This window comes from Lonchura striata, chromosome 15 (assembly GCF_050655825.1).
Source record: "Lonchura striata isolate lonStrDom1 chromosome 15, ASM5065582v1, whole genome shotgun sequence".
NCBI lineage: Eukaryota > Metazoa > Chordata > Aves > Passeriformes > Estrildidae > Lonchura > Lonchura striata.
The window spans coordinates 14,270,627-14,286,145 of NC_140717.1; the positions used below are offsets into that span (position 1 = coordinate 14,270,627).

Here is a 15,519-nt window from a genome sequence, read left to right on the forward strand (position 1 = left end):
CCCTGTGAGGACTTTTCCCTTTGAAGAAAAGGAACTTTTTATCTCCATCACTCTGAGAAGCTCTCAATCTGATTTTGTTCACGTTCCCAACTCTGGGCAAAGCCACAGCCACACAATTCTACAGTCCAGGGTTTCAGAGGGAACAGTGGCCTTGTTTCCAGGAGAACAGCCTGAAACAGACTGCCCGCAGGCATCCAGGCCCGAGGGATTGGGCAGCTCCAGGAAGCAGCTCGTGTTCCAGCACTGGAGCAGTTCCCACTGCTGCTCTGGGTGAAGCACAGCTTTCTTTACTGCCAGGCTCAGCCTGGCTAATGGGCACAGCTGACCCTGATTTTCACTTCAAAAAGAAGCCATAGTTGGAATGATTTAAAAAACAGGATTTTCTATACAGTCCCAGGGTTTGTGCAGGCAAAAAGATCTGCATTAGATTAGATCTGCTGGATCTCTGGTGGTGTGTGGAGCTCCCACCCATCTTCCAGGGCATAAGAAAACCCTCACAGCTTTAGCACACAAGCAGTGCCACTTGTCACATGCCAACAGCAGAATAAAAGGGCCTGTTCAAGCCACAAGATGAGAGGCTCAGGGGAAAAGTAGCCTTGAGTTACCTGGATGCAGAAGAGAGAATTCAGCACCTGTGGCAATGAACACAATCAGGCCCTGTTATCAGCTTGGACTGGTGCCACCAGCAGAGACAATTTGCTATTTCCAGTGTGTCATTTCAGTTGAAGCTGTTTAGACCTAACCTGGGAATACAATGCTGGGATTATCATCACAGCAGCCTTGGGAAACAGGGTTCCCTTCCTGAAATTCAGTGTAGTTTTTGAAATAAAATGAATCTAATTGCATCCTCCAGCTCCCTTTTTGCAGTCACACCTCGGAGGAACACGCAGGACATAATCAAATTCTCTTTCCTGGCATCTCATGTACTAATGATCATTGTCCTACCAGTACTTTGCAGGCTGAGTTGGCTTTCCTAGTTCCCAGGCAGCCCAATTTGGGTTTTCCCCCAGTTTTTTAATAAAGCAGAAATCAATTCCACTTCTATGAACTGGTGGCCACATTCTGCTCCCAGATATTGATAAAAATGCAGAATTAATCACTTGCCTGTCAGCACTGGGTGGAAGCCCCAACCTCCTCATACCCACAGTGCAAATTTTCATCAAGCAGGAACTCCTGGCCATTTACTGAAGGGGTGATGGGGGAGCTCAGAGCGCCACACAATTTCCCTAAGTGGAGGAAAGGAAAACAAAAAGAGATCTTGTTCTTCTTCTGAGGCACAGATTGTTATCATATCACAAAAGCCAGCAGCTGAAAAGATTCCAGTCAGGAAGCACCGTGCTTTGAGAACGGGTTAGACTGCCTGTCCTTGCCTGGGAGACTGACACTCAACGGAATCTGGGATGGAAATGAGTTATCCTGACTGGGCTCACAGCCATTATCAGATGCTGAAGTGTTTTACATACCTCCTTCTCTGTGGGTTCCTCTTGTCATTCCCCAGAACAAGTGCAAGAGCAGCTGCATTCAGCTGTGGTGTCAGATGAACGTTACCTTGAAAACCCAGAAAGCAAAAAACACTCCCAACCAGAGCGGCTCAACGTTGAGTGGCAGAGGTAGTATTTTATTTTTTTTTTTGAGCATCCCTCCTCAAGGACACTAAATTTAGAGTTTGTAAAACATCACTAACTGAAAACAAAACATTGCTAATAACAAAAATGCAAACCTGCTGGAAAGGAAAATGCAGCAGCATTCAAGTATCAGAAAACATGAGAGCTAAAGTGCTTGAGAGAATTTCTTAACTATGCAGAGTCTGAAGTCAGTGTTCCCCTAGAAATGCTATTTTTAAAACAGCACTTGCCTGGCTGCATAGGATTTTTCACCAGTCTATAGCAGGATAACACTACTAAGCCAGAGCCATTACCCCAAAGGGCTAGGAGCAACACATTTCTTTCTATCCCTCATACTAAAATAAATTATATTCAAAGAAACACATTATAAAGTTCAGGCAGCTGAAGTTGGACTTCAAGGAACGTGACAGAATGGATTTCCCATGCAGTGAAGTCGCTAGCATGGCTTGAAGCTGAACAAAGCTTTGGTGGGATTTATAAAGTGCTGTCTTTTAGTGTTTTTTGCCTGTCTTTAGTAGTGTTTTTTTTTTTTTTTTACACCAGCACCGGGGTTGTGAGTTAAAAAAAAATCTGAAATAACAGACCAATTTTCAGTGGATGCTGGAGCCAGACAGACATTGCACAGTGCACACAAATAATGTTAAAAAACTACAAACAAATCAAACCAAAAAAACCCCAAGCCGCAAAACCTAACCCAGTTATGATAAGATGTTTCATCCTTAAAAACACCCACCAAGCACCAAGAGCAAATCAGAAAGTTAACATGTCTCCTGGTCCCCTGGCTTGTCCCAGCAAGGATGGATACTACGTAATACAAGCTCAGCAGCAATGGTTGAGAGCCTGAGCCTGCAGGCACTCAGTGCAAAACTCTCTCAGAATTCAGCTCCATGGGAGTGATCCAGTTTTCACCAAAGCCAAAGGAAACTCCCTACAGGCTTCAGCCAACTTTGGATTAGCCCCATAGATTGACACAGGGAGCAGGACCTTGCTTTACAGTCACCCGTTTTCTATCCATCCACAAAAGCCACCCCCTGAAATTCCTGGAGGGGTTTTCAACCTTCCCCTCCACGCATGCATTTAACATCCATTACAGTTAATAGCAGTTACACATGCAGATCGATGGGAGAAAAGTCCCAGTCAAGAGGAGTTACTGGTAGTAAGAAAAGAAACCCAGTAAGAAATGCTGAAAATTGCTAAAGACCCAGCTCCCTTGAGTGAATCCCTGTTTTGCCAGCTGGCAGGTGTCCTGCAGGAAGCTCTATGGTGTGTGTTTGGGTGTGCAGGGTGTGTGACATGGGGCGAACCAGCGGCGCCATTCTGCCACCTCCATCCCAGCTGTTCTGCCACCTCCATCCCAGGGAGCGTCCAAGCGCCGGCTGCCCTCACTTGGGAGCAGCGTTGGTGAAATCGTCCTGTGCCACGGCCGGCAGGGAATGGTCTATCCTGAACTCCTCCTCCAGCCCTCCGGGAGCCTTGGCCGCATCCCCCCGGGCTGCAGGCTGGACACTGTCCGTGCCGCCCCCCTCCAGCCCCAGGATTTGTCTCTGCACCAGCTTGGAATAAAGGCCTCCTTCTTCCATCAGCTCCTTGTGCGAGCCCTGCTGCACCACGCGGCCCTTGTCCAGCACAATGATGTTGTGTGCCCTCTCCACAGTGCTCAGCCTGTGAGCTATGACAAGCACCGTGTGGTTCTGCAAGTCGCCGTAAATCGCCTGCTGAATCTGCGGGGAGAAAAGGCGTTAGTGCCCGGGCAGCAGCTTTGTGGTCTGTGTCCAGAAACCTCTGGACAGGAGATGTGTTCTCCTCTGCTCCCTGAAGCACTAGCAGCACCAGCACGTCCAGCCCAGCTCCTGGCCGCAGCCCATAGACCATCTCAGTCCAGCCAGGTGAGCTATGAGCACAGGTCTGATCCTGCAAGCTGGGGACTTGTTACAGCTTGGCCATGTGGTGCTGGCAGAGACTGCAGGAAGCCGATACCTGGTGAATGTAGCTGCTCAGAAAAGCAGGATTCTTTCCTCAGTGTATCAAGGCAAGGCAAGTGAGGTTTCTTCCCAGGCAAGAGACAATAGCACTGACGTCTAAGGGCAGGCAGGTGGCCATCAGGCACATGTCACATTGACACCCCTGGGTAGCCAAAACCAGCCCTGGGCTGGCATCAGGTATCACACACGTGACACCTGTGAGGCAGCAAGCTGCTCCAAGGTCAGACACTTGTGCTGCCCCAGCAGGATTTGTCCTCTGGGATTGAAGGCACATCTCAAATCCCAACCTTGAATGGCCTTTCCCTTGTATCACTGCATTAGGGAAGCCAAACTTCCAGACAGAGAAACCAGTTTACAGAATGCTCAAGGCTTTTCCTGCAAGTGTGGATTCTTTGGTGCCTCGGCTAGGATTTGAGCTCAGGCACTCCTACTCTCCTTGCTGCAGCACGATTTTGTAGGGTCTTCCTCTGTATTCTGTCCTAAAAGGCTGCACAGAGTCTCTGTATGCCAATTAACACCTTCCACGATGAAAAAATAAGCAAAGATCCCTACCTCATCAGGTTTGTCAGGCATTGGCTGCTGTGAGCATGGAATTATTCCTTTCCTGGTGGCTCCAAGAGCATTGGAAGCAAATTTGGAATTCATGCTTTACTTATCCCTCTGACTGCACCATATCAAAAGTAAGTTTGTCCACTGGCTGGAAACTGAGGCTACAGTCTGTCCTCCAAACCCCCTTTGGCCCAAACAGTCAGGTCACCCACTCACCGCGTGCTCACTCTCTGCATCCAGCGCGCTCGTGGCTTCGTCCAGGATGAGGATGGGAGGGGCTCGGATCAAGGCCCTGGCGATGGCCACTCTCTGCTTCTGCCCACCTGACAGCTGAGCTCCTTTTTCCCCTGCCTCTGTTGGGTCAAGGGAGAGGAAGGGGTCAAGATGCAAATCAAGAGGTGCCAGGACATGCAGCTGGCAGGCCCAGCAGTGGGTGGGTACCTGTGTGGTAGCCATCCTGTAGCTCGGTGATGAAGTTGTGGGCGTTGGCCTTCTGGGCAGCCTGAACCACGGACTCGAAGGAGGCTGAAGTCAAGCCATAGGAAATATTGTCTGCGATAGAGCGGGCAAACAGCACAGGCTCCTGGCTCACCAGAGAGATCTGCAGGAAGCAAAGGGAGAGCAGGGGTCAGGAGCAGAAGATGCACTGCATTATATCTCTGACCATTGATATTTGTTCCTGCTGAGTAAAGACCGAGATCAAGATATAGAAATGTCATTAAGCAAGATAGAGAAGTGCTCAAGGTGAGCTTTCAGTGAGGATGCCAATGTCAGGGTGCCCAGTTTGCATCTTCTGCTGGAAAGCCATTTTGCAGGAAAGAAACCTGATGCAATGCTGGCATGTTGGCATCTGGGATGGGCTTCACCCTCCTAAAGCCTGCTGTAGTTTTGCTCCAGATCTGTTACTCCCATCACTGTTTCCTTTTCCCAGAATGGAAAACCAGTTCCTGGGATAAGTCAAGCTGGAGAGACCCTCTCCCAGGCCCTTGCTGATTTTCCTTTCAAGGTCAGTAATCACACTTGGGCCATGTGAATGAGCCCTCTTGCATCTTTTAATCCCAAATGAGCAAGTTAGGGAGGTAACTGCTGCAATTCCTTAATTGCTTAGCAACAGTCTCCCTGTCCTGCCTTACAGCCATGGCTGTTCACCATCACATTCAGCTACTTTATCAAACCCTTGATATTGGAATAAATTAAACCTTTCAAACTATTACTCGGAATTGTGCATGAGAGAGCCAGGGAGACACAGTCATATTTTAATTGACTTCTCTCCATGCCCATAACACCGTATCAGGCTTTCTAAACTGAAACATTTGCTTGGTCTTTGATTTTTGCTCTGTACGGGTAGGGAATGTAAATTAGCCACAGTGACTTTGGCTTTCCAGCCTGTCTCTGATCAATTGTTTTCAGGTTTTCCTGCTGACTGCTGAGGCCATTTGCTCTGGGGGCAAACAAAGGAGGCAGTTACTTGCAGAGATGAAGGCTGATCTGTGCTGACACACAGATGAGAGCTGAGGGGCCCAGACCCCTCTCCTAGGCAAAGCACCAGCCCTTCTGGTGCTCCAGCTGCTGTCAGGATCCTGAGAGGTTTAACTCCCCGTTAGCTGAGAATTACACTAAGATCTTAAGGCAGAAATTGCTGGAGGAATACAAAACTCTTTTTCCAACCCCAATTTAGATGATGATTAATCCAACAGCCAAAAACATATTTCTACTGTGTTGGCCAAAAAACACCAAACAAAAGCTGTTTTTTATTCTGTTTTTGGAAGGCTTCCCCTTCCTCTTGAAACCACCCTCCATCCCCTTCCCTTCCACCCCCACAAATTATCCAAATTCATTTCTTGGACCACTTCCAGCCTCCAGCTTTCTGGACATTTTTGAAGCTGCTAGATCAAATCCAAAGCAACGTGCAGCAGTGCCATGCATGCCCTCAGAGCCCTGAAGGTGGTAAGTGGGCTAAGCAGAACACAGGTATCACAACCAGAATACAGGTATCAGTCGCTCGTACCACGGAGTGCAGGTACTTGTGATCGTACATGTTAATGGGACGCCCATCCAGCAGCACCTGCCCGTCCTGCAGAGGGTAGAAGTTCTCCAGGATGTTGACACAGGAGCTCTTCCCACTCCCTGAAGGACCCACCAGTGCTGTCACTTTGCCGGGGTGCAGGGTGAAGGACACGTTCTGCAACATGGATGGGAGAGCATGCTCAGGTCCAGGCTTTTCTCAACATTCTGGGGTATTACACAAGAGAAGGAGCCAGGATCTGGCCAGAGTGCCCCTCTGCCTTGGTGATGTGCCACATCAGCCATTTCTCCTGGTTCTGAGGAAGCAAAAAGCTTCCAAATTGCTTTGGCTTTGCCTGTTGATGTAGCAGGTCCTCTAAAAAGTAAACTGACCTCTTTGCTGCTTCCCTCTGCCTCATGATCCCAGCCCCTCTCCCATGGAAACAGTCTGAGGCAGCTTGGCACAAAGCCCTGTACCACGCTGACATGTTTAATGCCTGAGTGGGGAACAAAGGTTTTATTAATAAATCTCATTCCTTATAAGGAAGGCCGGCCCTAAACACCCGCTGCTCCTTTTAATCTGTTTTCCAGCAAGCACTGAGCCTGCCTTTACACATCTCTGACAGGCAGCTGACACTCCCCATGGGCTGGAGTTTGCTCCTGGGGCCAGGATGGAGCAGCAGCAAGTGGTGCTGGGAGTGGCACAGTGCCCACGGGGCTCACCTGGAGGACCTGGGTTGCGGAGCGAGTGCGGTAGGAAAAGGTGACATTCCTGAACTCCACCATCCCATCCACGTGATCCGGGGCCAGGGAGCCGTCGTGCACCATCGTGGGCTTGCGGTCAATGAACTCGAAGACCTTCTCAGCAGCTCCCACTCCCTGCATGAGGCCGCTGTACACGGAGCCGATGGACTGCAAGGGAAGAGGCAGCGGTGAGAGCCTCCCAAGTGATGGGGAAATCAGCCAGTGCCACTTGAAAGGGGAATGGCTGAAGCATTCCCAAGTCTCCCATTGCCTGCAGGCATCAGATACAGGGGAAGAAAACACTCCCTCCTCTGTTGGGTGTGGAAGGGATATATGGACAACCCAGGGAAAGGGTGCTTTTCAGTATTAAACCCAGAGCTGCAGAACAGTTTGTACTGTAACTGCCCCTCCCACCAGGAGGGGGAAAAAACACCCCAAACCAAACTAAATCTACACCAAAACCACAGCCTGGAAACCCCACCAGAGGCTGCAGTCATCTAAACAGATGGTGAGAGCCGGGCGAGCTGCCTCTAGCTTTGCTCTGCCCCTGCACAGAGCTGAAGCACCACCAAAACCACACTTGGCTGTGAGGAAACCTCAACTGGATTATTCCTGCCTGGATTAGCCAAATTTATGCCTCTGCAAGGGGAAGGCAGCCCTGGGTGGGCTCTACCATCCCACCCACAATCCCACCTTAATAATGTGCTGCCAATGCAGCAGCTTGCAGCCTATTCCAGGGAAAGGGAAAAAAAAAAGTAATATAATTAAGTTCTTAATTAAGCCTGAAATTTAACAGGCAGCTTTGTAATCGCTTCATTCTTCACACCAGGAAATGTGCTTGGCAGGCAGCCAGGGCTCTGCCCTTCAGCAGGGCCACGCTGACCCCTCTGGTCCCAGCTGCCTTTTTGGGGGACAAGCTGCTTCAGGACCATGAAGGTTGTGAGACCACAGCAAGGGAGGAATGGGCAGCAGGGGGGAGAATGCCCCCTCTGGCAGTGCCACAGCACCAAAGAAATGAGTAATGAGAAAGTCAGCGCTGGATCTATCCCTGCAACTGCCCTGGGACCTTCTGGGAGATAGAAGGGGCAGCCCAGAGTGTGGGGAGGCCCTGGCACACGTTGCCCAGAGAAGCTGTGGCTGCTCCACCCGTGGAACTGTTCAAGGCCAGGTTGGATGAGGCTTGGAACAGCCTGGGAAGGTGTGGAAGGTGTCCCTGCCCATGGCAGGGAGCTGGAATGAGATGGTCTTTAAGATCCCCTCCAACCCAACCCGTTCTGGGATTCCCTGCTAAAACTGACTCACCTCCATGCAGTCCCCCAGGACGAACTCGTAAATGATGAAGGATATCAGGTTTCCACTCGTCATTTGCCCAGAGATCACGAGGTGCCCACCATAGTAAAGGATGCTGACCTGGACCACCAGCAGGGTCAGCTGAAAGCAAGAAAACACCCTGGAATCAGCAAGGACAAATTGATATTTTGGTGCATTTGTCATTACTCACACAACAGCCCAAACGTCATGTGCTGACATTTATTCTTTGAGCCCTGTGCTGAGGATCCCTGACAGTGCAGCTGACAGCCCTAGGAGCGAGCATAGAAATGAGAAAAACAACTCAAGTACATGGGCTGATGTAAGAAGCTGGGCAGATATCTTTCAACAAAACAAGTCCCGAGGGACAACAGCCAAGGAGGCAGAATTTATCTGAAATAACAGAGCATCTCATGAACTTCTCTCTTGGACTAAGGTCCTCAAGCATAATAATCTATGTTCAAATTATCCAAGGCATGCGGTCTCCTTATCACTAAAATAAACCTTCTATTATATGAGTATGACACATTTAATTTAGAACACAAAAGCAAGCCAGGAGTTAATGCAGAATATCCTCCTTGCCAGCACAAGTCCTTGAAGCATAACCCCAGCTGTCACCTGAAATCAGTGTGGGGGGTACCACCTACTCTAGAAAGGAGACAGATCTGCTCTGATGTGACAAATACCAGCCCCTTTTATTCTGCTGGTTTTGTTCCATGCTGTCCAGGTGTTCCAAAAAATCAGCATTGTCCTAGTGCCCTGTGGGACCAGAAGAGGCTGTAAATTCACACAGACAAAAATACAGGGGAAAAAAAGCCTCCTCTATAGCTCTGCCATGATCTGACCTTAAGCTCCTGCATTCCCTCCAAGAAAGACTCTACCAGGGCTGAGCTATATCCATTGTCTTCTTTCTACATGAGCCGTGCAGCAGCAGTTTTTGAGGGCTTTTGCCTTCTTAGATTTGTCAGGATCAGTGTCAACCCAGTTCATGTTCCAGCTTCACCTGGGAGCCCAAAACCAATGCTAATAATGCTCCCATTTTGTTTCCAAACTTGGGAAGCCATAAAGTCTCTCACAGCTGCATGAAGGCACCATAACTCACAGACCCTTCACCAGCGACTGCCTCGATCCCTGAACGTGCAGAGACAAGGGCAGCCTCACGTGAGGGTTTTGCCCTGGAGAAATCCCAAACCGTCTGGTGTTAAAACAATGAAAAAGCATTTTGTGGAGGGGGGGGGGGGAAGAAAAAAAGCCCAAAGCCCAGCAGCCTCCCCCTGCCACCACCCACACGCAGAAGATCTCTGTTCCTGAGCAGAAGCTCAACCAACGCCGCGGCTGTTCCCAGCCGGAGCCCCGGAGTGAAGCTGGCACAGGCACGCACTGCAGCACCACGCAGCCATGGGCTGCTCCACAACCTTGAGCTCTTATCAATTATTGCCCCATTTGCAGGGAAAACAGGCAGCTCCATGGGACGACACAACGCTGCCTCGGGGCAGAACGGGATGCATTTTTTGATGGATAAAAATAACAAATGATCAAGAGCCTGGGAATCTCTGGCAGCAGACAGCAGGGCTGGGCTCACTCCACAGAGCTCCCTGGGAGCAGAGGAGAACCACGTGTGCTTTGGGATCTGGAGAGACTCCCCTGCCCATCCCAGCCCCAGCAGGGCCATCCACCTACCCCACTGGACCAGACATAGTAGGTGTAAGCCATGGCCTCCCGCTTGTTGAGCTTGTACACCTGCTGCAGTTTCTGCCAGTACACGTTTGCCTCTGTCTCCTCGTTGGCAAAACTGCGGACGGTCTTCATGGCTGAGATGGTCTCCTCGGCCGTGTTGTTTGCCTTGGCCAGAGCACTCTGCACATCCTTGGAGAGCTTCTGCAGGGAGCAGGGGGAGGCAGAGGGAGCTCAGCAGACAGCAGGTTGCCCATGGCACAGCTCGCCCCAGGCTCTGGGACCCCACCAGGTGACTCCAAAGGGGAAGGAGAGATGGCACAAGGACAGGCAGATGCATACAGGACATTCCACAGCCCAGCCACCTCTTCTATCAGACCTGAGATGCTTCCACTCTTGAGCATGAAGCAAGGTAAGAGCCCAAGCTACACCTGTCTGCCCACACAGGTTTAATGTCACCTTCCTGCCCCCAGTGCTGGCGGCAAAACACTCCAGCATCATTCCCACTGGATCCAAGGCCACCCACAAGCTCCTTGATGGCTTCACAGGGAGTCCAGCCCAGCCCTGTGGCAATGCCAGCTGCTCCTACCTACCTGGTAGTACTTCCCATAGACATCAGACACCAGCATGATGATGGGGAAGCCCATGAAGGTGACCAGGGAGAGCTTCCAGGAGAGGCTGAACATGAAGAAGATCACACCCGTAGCCTTCACCACGTTGCGCAGGAAGATGTTGATGTTCTGGGAGACCAGGTCACTCACAATGGTCGTGTCCGATGTCAGGCGGGAGATGACGTCCCCTGCAGCAACGAGGGGTCAGGGAAGGAGAGAGCAGGGACGTGGTTACCACGGCAGGTCACTGCCTAACCGTGTCCCACATCCCATGCCAGGGACAGATGGAGCTCCCCATCCAACCAGCTGGGAGTCTGAAGGATGGCATGGAAGGGGGGCAACCCTCCACTGCTGTGGATGCAGAGCAAAACAGAGGAGCTTGGATTGCTGCATGCAAGAGGAGCAGGAGGTGGCATCTGAAGGCACAGGCTACATCCCTGGGTCACCAAGGGTGGCTGTAGGACAGCAAAAGGGACTGTGGCAGCAGCCTGTGCTGGAGGACAACCCACAGGCCACAGACAGCCCACAGCCTGCAGCTGGCCCAAGGGACCTGAGGATCTGGGTCCAGTACTAAGGGATGAAGCTCTGGCGGTGCCTTTTGGTGGAGCCGAGTGTTACAGTCAGCAAACATCACACTGAACTCCTGAATCCTTGGCCTGTGTTTGAGTCCAGCTGAATTCCCATGCTTTTGTGCAAGTCCAGGGTTATTTGTATCCCACTTCCAGTAACATCTCTGCTTGCCCTCAGCTACCAAGGCACCGTGCAGTGACTGCTAAATACAGCAACAGCCTCAAAACTAAAAATACCACTGAGACAAAATTAAATGTGTGCAAGTTACACCAGAGTGGCACACACAGCCTAGGACTGGGACAGGTCTGAACTGGAAGCAGGAAAAACAACAAGCACACCCAGCAAGCCTCACACATCCAAGGTTTCAGGGACAGGAGCAGAGCTGGAGAGCGGTCCACTGATAGGTGCAGATCGGGGGAAGGAAATGGGAGTTTTGGGAGTGAGACTTCTGGATGCCAGGCTGATAGGTGGCAATGGGACATCCCCAAGATGGAAGGCAACAGAAAGGGAAGAGCTTCCTGCCTCTATTTCTAACCATGAGCATGTGGGTGCTACCTCTGGCTGCCCCCAGTCTGCTGTATGACAGTAAAGCAAGCCACGGGGAAAAAAATCTGGGATGGAGTAGAGGGGTTACAGCAAATCCAGGGAAGAGAGGAACCAACCTGTGCGATTCTCATCAAAAAAACTCATCTCCTGAGACACCAGGGACCTGAAGAGGCAGTTCCGAAGGCGGATGTTCAGCCGTGCAAAGATGAGCGTAAAAACGCCGCCCCGGATACCTGCGGCAAATGAGCTAATTGCAGATAAGAAACATTATAGAGCCATGGACACGAAACCCTCTCAGCAACACCAACATCCCCACGCCAGGCCAAGGGCCTGGGCACTGCTGACACCACTTATCACCAGCCCACACCTCTCCTGGGTGCCACCAGCAGAGCGGTGGCTGATCCTAACCATGGCAGTCACAAGCTCTGGGAAGGAACGCAGCACTGCTGGAACAGCACTCCCCAGGGAACCCATTCCCTGTGTCCAGTCCTGCTCCCCCACCTCCAGCAGATGGACATGAAGGCCCACACAAAAGCCTCATGACTGCCTCTCTGCTCAGAGAATTCAGAGCACATCCCTGGGGCCTGGCAGCAAACTGGTGGAGTGGGTGCCTGTGCCCACCATCACCACGAGCTCCTGTGGGAAAACCCCAAACTCCTTGCCAGGGCCAAATCCAGCCCCTGCATTACCTTCCTATGGCGAGCAGCGACATGACCAGCACTGCCGTGGAGAAGCGATCCATGCTCTTCTGCACCACGATGCCGTCGATGGCCAGCCCCGTGTAGTAGGGCAGGAAGGTCTCTCCTGCAGGACAAACACAGGACATGGAGGTTCAGCTCCACTGCATGAAACTGGCATGGGATCTGTATTCCCAGCTGTGACAGCCTGTGGACAACCCCATCCCCACCACAGCAATACTCGATACACAATCACACAATACACCCTGAGAATGTGGCACATGGGGATTTTTATCCCCTATTGCATTTGGTGTTGCCCCGTTGCATTTTTCATCTACCCCATACATCATGTGCTACCCAGCACCCCCAAAAAAAGCGATCCTAGGGTGCTCCCATGCCCCATCATCATGGCTCCTCCATCCCTCCTGGTGGGAATGGGAGCACACCACGGCCTGCCTGGTTCCTTCACTCACCCAGGGCGGCCACGAGGAGGAAGAATGAGGCGATGCCCAGGAAGAAGGCATCTGGCTTGGTGTAGGAGAGCAGTTTATGGATGGTGGGACCTGCTGCCTCCTCCCTCTTGTCCCTCGGGGTGCCCCCATCACAGCTCTCCTCCACCTCAGCGCGGGACTCTGAGCTGGGCCCCAGCGCCTCGCGGGAGGAGGTGACACAGGCCAGCAGCTGCCACAGCCCGAAGGTGGCCGCCAGCGCCACGTAGGTCCAGGCAAAGAGCCCCCAGAACCAGGGGTCCCTGATGGTCTTCCGCACCTCCGAGTAGAGCAGCAGCTTCACCATCATGTAGATGCCCATGAGGAGGCAGACGACGGCGATGAAGGTCCGCGATGCCCGGAGGCGCCGGGGGCCGTAGGCCGTGTTGGTGGCCACGCCGATGGCAGCCCCCAGCAGCACGCAGCTGCGGTACAGGCAGCCTCCCCAGATGTCCAGCAGCGAGTTGAAGATGTTGAAGTGCCGCAGATCCTGCAGGACATTCCGGCCACCCTGGCCATGGGTGTAGAGCAGCGTGGTGACCACCACATCGACCCCGCTGAGCGCCAGCGTGCTGGCCACCGCCTTCCAGGCGCGCATCCTCGCCGCCGGGCTGGGGGTCACTGACGTGGTGAGGGGCAGCCCTAACACAGGAAGGATGTGCTCATATCGGCCTCTGCTGCAGGGGGAGAAGAGGGGGACAGGGTTATTTACCCCAGGAAGGAGGCAGGGAAAGGGAAGCAGGATGGCGGGGGGCAACAGTTCCAGCTCCCCACCAACCCATCCTGACCCCAGACACCACTGCCTGCACCTCCCTCCCCTCCCCTGCTTCACACGGTATTTCACTAAATGAGCAGCACAAAGGGAAACAAACTTCTCTCCCGGATGCCTTCACCCATCCTGAATCCCAAGGCAGAAATCTGCACATCCCGATGGGAATCTTGCTGTGGCGGCTGCTGGGTGCTGCCATCACATCCGTGCAGCCACGTGTTCTGCACTACAGAGACGGGTTCGTGTTAAACTTGGACAGTCATGATCCCAGAGTCCCTGCCCACCCTTCCCAGGACAAAGCTGAAACCAAGCAGTCAAAACCGTAGGAAAGCAGAAAAGGGAGCAGCTCAGCTCTAAACGGATCCCCCTCATCAAAATAATACTAAACCAAATGTACCGCAGCTTGCCACACCTTACTGCCCCCCAGCCCTCTTGGGTAACAATTCGGGGTAGCCCGCTGAACCCGCTGTGCAGTCAGCGTGCAGTTCAATGACACAACAAAAATCCCGAGAGGAAATTAAAAAGCGATTGGAATTCCACAGCTGCGTCCCGCGGGAGGGAAAGCTCCGGGGCGGGCGGGACGCCCGGGTCTGTCCGGCAGCAGCGACGGCGGGGCAGGCTCTGAACGGACACGGCAAAGGGCGGAAAGCTCGACTTGCTCTACGCCGAGCGAGCCGCTCACCTGCTCCGGTGCCATGCCCTGAGTAGCCACGCGTTGGCAAGAGGGAGGTACCCGATCCTGAAATTTGTGCTGGGTCAGCAGCTGGTGACGGTGCACAGTGCGGGAGGCACCGCGCAAGGGGTGCCATGTGTCGGCCACACTCCGGCCCGTGTGACCGCAACGCCCCAAAACCAAACCACCGGGACGAAGGGCAGTGGACAAGCTGCGCCCCTGGGCCAGAGCTGCTCGGTGGTCGGACAAGTGGGATAAAAAACTAAAAAGCGGAGGAAAACAGGGCAGAGGCTGCAGTTTGGGGAAAGCACGGGGGTTTATGGGGTGGGTGGGGAAGGAGGGATGGACGCAAAGCAGAGCAGCGGTGCCAGGGAGGAGCAGCACACGCTTCCCAGGGTGCTCGCTGCTGCCATCCGCTGCAAAGCTGCGCGGATCCGGCCCATGGAGGAGGAGGAGGAGTAGGAGAAGGAGGAGGAGGAGGAGTAGGAAGCAGCCACCGCAGCTCCCCACCACCCTCAGCAGTGTCCCCAGCCTCCGAGCTGGAGCCGCCCAAGGTCCCCACTCGCATCCCGCCTTTCCCGCGCAGGAGAATGTCCCGAGGCGGGGAGGGGGAGACAGCCGGGAAGGGCCGTGCCCGCCATAGCCCGGCCGGACTCCCACACACGGCTCCCCCTTCACAGCAGCTCAGCCTCGGCCCGCCCGGACGGGTCTTACCGGCGGCGGGTCGGGGATCGGCGGGATCGGCCCGCTGCGAGCGGCGGCGGCGCGTCCCGGGAGCAAGGTCGGTGCTGGGCGTGGCCCCGCCGTGACCACGCCCCCGCCACGCCCCTCCTGCGGCGCGCGCTCGGCCCCGCCCACGGCCGGACCGAGCAGGCACCGGGGACCCCCAAATTCGGGGGTCGAGGGGGGTCCCCGGTCCCCCCGCTCCGCCCTGTCCCGATAAAACCCTGCCCCGACGTGGCAAGGGCAGCCCCGGAACTTTCCCCGCCTGAGAAGGTTTTTTATCCTCCCCAAATAGACGCGTTTTTAAATATTTAAAAATTATTTTATTGGTTCTATGTCATTTCTGCAGTAGAGAGGGAAAACACAACACAGGAGTTGGCTCAAAAGCAATCGGGAAAAGAGCTCGAAATAATATTTTAAGTTCATCCTTAAAGAGGGATTTGATGGGTTTAATTAACCCCTCAAGAGGGACTTGACAAGGGTTTAATTAACCCCTAACATAAAGGAATCCACTTTCAAGAAATGCAGCTTGTAAATTATTTTCCCCTTCACCTCCCACTCCAACTCTTTAGGAAT

General features: G+C 53.0%; 1 protein-coding gene across 2 annotated transcripts; it reads right to left on the minus strand.

The window, feature by feature from the left end:
- Positions 1-1,597: 1,597 nt before the first annotated feature.
- ABCB9 (ATP binding cassette subfamily B member 9) lies at positions 1,598-15,060 on the minus strand. Of its 2 annotated transcripts, none has more exons than XM_021532738.3 (12): positions 14,935-15,060; positions 12,764-13,455; positions 12,303-12,417; positions 11,730-11,860; positions 10,480-10,685; positions 9,893-10,090; positions 8,207-8,335; positions 6,884-7,072; positions 6,165-6,338; positions 4,598-4,757; positions 4,373-4,509; positions 1,598-3,346 (listed from the first exon to the last, which is right to left on the minus strand). In XM_021532738.3, exons 2-12 carry the CDS (start codon positions 13,374-13,376, stop codon positions 3,008-3,010), a joined length of 2,391 nt encoding a protein of 796 aa, XP_021388413.3. In that variant the 5' UTR covers positions 13,377-13,455; positions 14,935-15,060; the 3' UTR covers positions 1,598-3,007. The 2 variants fall into 2 exon arrangements, with proteins under 2 accessions (XP_021388413.3, XP_085449463.1); XM_085593337.1 differs by lacking the exon at positions 14,935-15,060 and adding an exon at positions 14,230-14,344.
- Positions 15,061-15,519: the final 459 nt, after the last annotated feature.

Bases quoted from the DNA above. Each gene is read 5' to 3' on its own strand.
- ABCB9 (XM_021532738.3), bottom strand. From the start codon at position 13,376: ATGCGCGCCTGGAAGGCGGTGGCCAGCACGCTGGCGCTCAGCGGGGTC. The intron at 11,861-12,302 runs GTAATGCAGGGG...ATCTGCAATTAG, and splicing joins TCGCTGCTCGCCATAGGAAG to CTCATTTGCCGCAGGTATCC. The intron at 8,336-9,892 runs GTAGGTGGATGG...TCTTGCTTTCAG, and splicing joins ACTATGTCTGGTCCAGTGGG to CTGACCCTGCTGGTGGTCCA.